The sequence below is a fragment of the Coptis chinensis genome, chromosome 1 (assembly GCF_015680905.1).
Source record: "Coptis chinensis isolate HL-2020 chromosome 1, ASM1568090v1, whole genome shotgun sequence".
Taxonomy (NCBI): Eukaryota; Viridiplantae; Streptophyta; class Magnoliopsida; order Ranunculales; family Ranunculaceae; genus Coptis; species Coptis chinensis.
This window is the reverse complement of record NC_141456.1, coordinates 17,081,514-17,087,353: the sequence shown is the minus strand read 5'-3', so window position 1 is coordinate 17,087,353 and position 5,840 is coordinate 17,081,514. Positions and strand designations below refer to the sequence as shown.

The 5,840-nt window shown below is 35.9% G+C and overlaps 1 protein-coding gene across 1 annotated transcript; it reads right to left on the bottom strand.

Moving 5' to 3' along the window:
• Positions 1–824: 824 nt before the first annotated feature.
• LOC147522567 (transcription regulator/ zinc ion binding protein) lies at positions 825–5,148 on the bottom strand. Its single transcript, XM_086594197.1, has 4 exons — positions 4,778–5,148; positions 2,777–3,421; positions 1,944–2,042; positions 825–1,415 (listed from the first exon to the last, which is right to left on the bottom strand). Exons 1-4 carry the CDS (start codon positions 4,931–4,933, stop codon positions 1,068–1,070), a joined length of 1,248 nt encoding a protein of 415 aa, XP_086450323.1. The 5' UTR covers positions 4,934–5,148; the 3' UTR covers positions 825–1,067.
• Positions 5,149–5,840: the final 692 nt, after the last annotated feature.

The following is a 5,840-nucleotide window of genomic DNA, read 5'->3' as shown; positions in this document are numbered from 1 at the left end:
ATTCTTATAATCTTATGCACGGGACAATCTAATCCTGCTACGGCGCTACCACCATTGCGAGGATTGCTCCTTCTCAAACAACAAAAAAATGAACACCATCATTCTCAGAGAGCAGTGCCAATGTGTCATTCCATAGGTTACAGGAGCAGAGGTGGTACATCTCGTATATATATTAACAATGATTGACCTCTTTTATTGAAGTGTTATCGAACTCAGTACATTGTTTTGTATTATATTGGAATTCCCTTGATGTTCCTCCCTCGCAATCATGTCACAACTATGAACTATCTGCATTATCTTAACATTTATTGTGGTTTCCATTTTTCTTCTCGGTCACTTGTGAAAGCGATTCAACAACAAACAGGAATATGAAAGGAATAGTGCGTTCATCGTCGGTATGAGCCTTATTCAAAATCCCAAGTAATTTCTATCAATAAAAAAAATGTCAAACTAGCCACAAACCTCTCAACGTCTGATGCTCGCGATCTTGATCAATGTCTTTTATTTCGTTTTAAGAAAGGTAGATGAGCAAGAGTGCCATTTTCGGTACTGGTTCTACAGCTGTCACACCCTCTAAATTCAAACTTCTTATGGTTTGAATATATAACAAGTCTCTCATGGTTCCAATAAGAATAAGATAGCACTGGTTTGGAAAGCATAATCACGGTTTATCACAACAAAACCCAGTAAATGACGACATTGTATGGCAAATTATGAAGGATTTTTTTTTGCCTAGGGGTCTTAATTCTGTCCTGGAAAAAGGCTCTGGTGCGTAACTTTCTATCATTCAATGTAACTTTCTATCATTCAATTGACTGAAACAGTTTAGCAATCAGTGTTTAAAAAATATGATATTATGCAAAAATCTTTCTAGTATGCTTATTCAACTAATTTTGTGCTTTGCCTGCACTCAGTGATTTTGACACCAAGCCAACCAAATTGCATAAAATTTGAGTTGACACAAGCAGACTAGATACACTTATCTACATTAAATAAGTATATATGCTCGCTCTGACATTTCCAGGCACCAACTATTGTAACTTCCTTTTAGAACTGAGTGGTGTACTTCAATTGTAATCTAGGGAGCATTCATAATCGTCTTTTACATGCAAACCATCTTTTACAGTTGGTCGCTGCCAAGGATGCCCATCAGAATCAGTACTCTGCAAACCTACTGCCATTGACTGTTGTAGTTCACTGCCATCACGCTGCACCCTTCCAGTGATCTCCAAGCACAAACCATTCGTTGGTCTCTTGCTTTGTGATCTCTCCCTACCACGGCCAACATCCACATAAACTGGTTGTACATTGAGTGTTGGATTTGGCTTAATCCGGTTCACTTCTTTTACATCCAGAGGCCTCAGTATTCTACTTTCTGACCCTATTTCAGAAGCTTCATCCTCATTCAGCATCACCTGTAAAAATATCCGCGACCCCCGTGAATTTGTTAACAATTTTACACTGAAGACTTTTAGTAGTTCAATAGAGCAGAAGAGAGGTAATGTTATCATGGCAAGAGAAAATGGGAAATTAAAAACCAAACTGCTATCAAATTTTGTAACTGAATAATTTCTCCATGTCAGTCTTACTGAAAACAAAAGCCACAATATCAGAAATCAAAATTAAGGTGGAACAAACACATGGGGTTCTCTTAACAGTTCATCTTGTTGTAAATGTCTAAAATCCTAGTTTTGTTGCTCTCTTGTATATGATCAACCTACTGGAAAGCAAAATTTCCATTCGACCATCCACCCCACCAAAAAAGAAAAGAGCAAGAGAGATTAACTTTCAGAAGCATCGGGTAACGAAACAAAGAGCGCCTATAAGAACTTTAATGGGGATTACTTGGTTATAGGAATATACATCCTGGATGCATCATGTAATGCATATAGAGAAATAGTACACATTTGCAAATAAAGAAATAAAGGGTTATGTAATACAACCTTACGGCCAAGCAAATCAAACGTCACAACCACTTTACTGCGCCGAGCTTGGTCAGCTTCTTCAATCTCCTTTTGTTTCTTCTTCAAAAGATCTTTTTCCTGAGGAAGAGACAAATATGGCAAATTAAATAAGAGTTGCATCCCTACTAAAAAAAGGGCTCATGTCATGATTTAACATTATCTGCACAAATGGATTTGGTGAAAAAGGTTGAGCTATTCAGCAAATTCATAAATTCTCCATTGATACAATGACATCTTTCATAAAAGGTAATGATGGAGAATGGTTTGGCATTACAGCAAAAGAAATTCCTGCTATCTCCATTATCATTTTGATATTTAACTGTTGAAAGGCAAAAACATGGTGTAAGCATACTAGGTGGCAATGAGACGCTAGCCAACAAAATAACTCCACAACAGAAAGGTGAAGTCTGATGATCCATTGAAAATATCATCAGTACTAAATAATAAATTAAGAGTGACAGCTGAAAATAACTAGCACTTGTAGTCAGGTTTCCCAAGGGCGATAAACCTTCAGAAGATGATTTCAACATATTGTAATGAAAAATGTTAAATAACAAACTATATAAGTGGGGGTTTAAAAATCAGAAGCTCCTCATATATTCTCTTGTTATTAGGTAACCAGCTTCAAGTTTAACATGTTTCATAGTTGCATGATGCGGAGAAAACATGTTTCTAGAAGCTGGCAGCTTGAACACGATACTAATACATCTCATTAGCTTTTAGACTTTTAGTAAAACATGATAGTTCATATTGTTGTAATTACAAGCATAAATTTCTAAAATGCAATTATATGGATGCAATATATGAGATACCCCTGCTGAAAGCCACTTATTCCCGTCCAGTTCATAGTAGTCACTTTGATCATCAATGACTGTAGTACGGGCTGCTGAGTTGCGGTCATACTCCACGAGCCTCTTGGCAAATGCTTCAGCTGCTACCTCAGTTTGAGATAGGGGGAGAGCAGTTTCATCTAGACCAGCATATGTGCTTCCTTCCCTTAGCACTAGGGCCCCACAAAAACTGCATGGTCCCTCACCTTCTTGTTCACAGACTATCTTACCGCAAGATAAACAATTGCTGACCAATCTGTGCCGACGGGCTTGGCATGAACAGGGTTCGCCCTGCTTGTACACAACTGTTCCTTTAGCAGCCTCTGCAAGTGAAACAACTTTCCCACTTTTCTTCTTCTTGGAACTAGCTGTGTTTCCTCTTTGGCTGTTTCTAGACTCTGCAGCCTCTGATGGAATTTTGTTGGCCTGGCTATTGGAACCACTCGGCTCTCTTGGTATTTTAGGCTGTTTTTTCGGAGCAGTAGTGAATCCATAATCCTGGTGTGGCTTAATGTAGGCTTGCATATTGGAAGTTGGCGCATTTGCATTGTTGCTAATAGCTGTGACACCCCTCCTTCGCATATATTCTTCAATTACACTTTGACCTGCTTCCTGGCCAACGATATTCTGCAGAAAAATGGAAAAATTGAAACACTTGATTACCACCAAATAACAGGGGTGCCAACTACAACAAATTGTTTCCAAAAGATTATGGAATGGATGATGGTTCATCACAAAGAAATATACTTTCAAAAGATTTGGGATGATACATTCGACTACAATAAATAACTTATCACGACAGGAGTCTCCAACTTTTTTTTTTTTTTTTTTTTTGTGGGGGGGTGGGGTCCTTATGTATTTCCTATCTATCTAACAAGGATTCTACATTTCAAAATCAGCCCCTGCATGGGAGTTCATTACGGGGTTACAAAGAGTCAATGTGTCTTGAAAAGCGCCCTATTATGACGAGGAAGAGAAATTTCATTGATGTTTCAATCACAAAATAAGCTCCAAATATTGAAAAGGGGGTGGTGGGGGGCAACTGCATATGTTAAGCTTTTCTGTACAGCAGCTTGAACATACAAAACTTTTTCATTCATTTTTCCTTCATGAGCTACAGTAGTTTTAATGTAATCCACATCCAACTTACTCTTGTTTAATCTTAACCATTCACCTGAGGGTTCTCCTTCTTTCTTTCGTATTTCCACCCTACCTTTATGCAATCTAAATTTCTAAGATATCAGTCTATTACAAATCGTAACTTCTACTTATTAGAAGTCTCAAAATCCGCTATCACCACATCTGTCACTTCCTCTCCAAGACACCTCAACTTACATATTCCCTTTAACTAGACTTGTAAATAATCAAAATGCACATCGAAAAACCATCTTAGTTGGCCTTTTATAAATTCGCAAAAATCAAACCACTTTCCATAAATTCTATTATAAGCATCTAACTTTCATCATCCTTTCGCTAATATTACCAAATATACATCTCCATATTTTCATCTTTAAAAGCAGTTGAATGGTGCAATAATTACCAAACACTAGTTTCAACAAATTGCACAGTACATCGTTGCTCTCCTTAATATAATTTGCAAGCAAGTACATCTGAGTGTCACTTAGTTCATCAGTAACTTGCAGACAAAAATATGGAAGAGAATGTAATATGAACCAATAACAGAACCAACAAAATTGAAAACTGCACTGACTCAATCACTTTCTTAGTGTTATGAGACAATGGCATTACAAACTAGGAACACTCTTATGGAGTATAAAGAAACATTCTTTTTTCTTCTTCAATGTTTTTTAAATTATGAAAAAGCCCATCATAGAAATCATGAACAAACACCAATATTCCATAATCTTATCAATAAAGTATTCTTTTTTATACCTTAAACTAGAAACTAAACAACACCCAGTTATCAAAACAGTTAGAAAGCTATATGAACAGATTGAATATGTAAAGAGAGTGATTGATTACATTGAGATATTCTTGGGCATCTTCAGGTGGAGCAAGTTCACAGTAAGAAACGAGACCAGAGATAATATCTGCATCTAATTGAATACCCGTTTGTTTATTTTTGCAGAGATTTAACAATGCTTTTTCTAGCCATTGTCCTGACTTTTCGGGATTCATTCTCTATTTTGCTATGAAAAAATTACAGAAGAAAAAACTCGGGAAGTATTTCAAGGAACTGGCAATAGGTTCTAATAATTTGTATGGCTTTGGTTGGTTGATTTATGGTTCGTCACTTCGCAATCAAGAGTTCTATGTCTAAATTGAGGAGCGATTTTTCTCCTAGTGCTCCAATAAGAAGCAACACATGTAAACCAAGAGGCCCAAAATTCGGTGAATATTTCGGTGTATCCAAAAACCGATATATATCGGATATATCAGAAATATTGGAGATATCTCTTTTTTTAGTTGACCAGTCAAAATTCCATTTTGTATGTCGATATATTAGAAATATCGTCGATTATATCAGAAATATCGTCAATATATTGGTCAAAGTCAACAATAGTTAGTCAAAGTCAACAATTTATATCGTATATATCGGTCGATATATATTATTATATCGGAAATTCCGATATATATCGGGAAAAAAATGGTTAAATATTCGGTGGATATATATCGGATATATCGGTGTCGGTGTACCAAAAAAAGATATATATCGGATATATCGGCGATATTTTGGGCCTTGATGTAAACTATGGGAGATCCAGCTAGCAACATATTTCTTTAGATTTGCACTTCGGATTTTACTCTTAGAATATTGGTCAACAATTTCTTCTCTAGATTCTCTTTTTTATTTAATCAAAAAATTCAATAATTATCATTTTTGAACCCCAATAAAAAAGATATTTTTGGGGATGGGAATCACTCTATTCATGAATCGACATATAAAATGAAAAAAAAGCACATTTTAAAGATCATTTCCTGTTTTTTTTAACAAATATTTAAAAAATTTCTCTTTAAATTTTGACGAGGGCAAATTGGTAAGTCTAATAAAAGGACAGTTATTGGCAGTTGGATTTCAAAATAT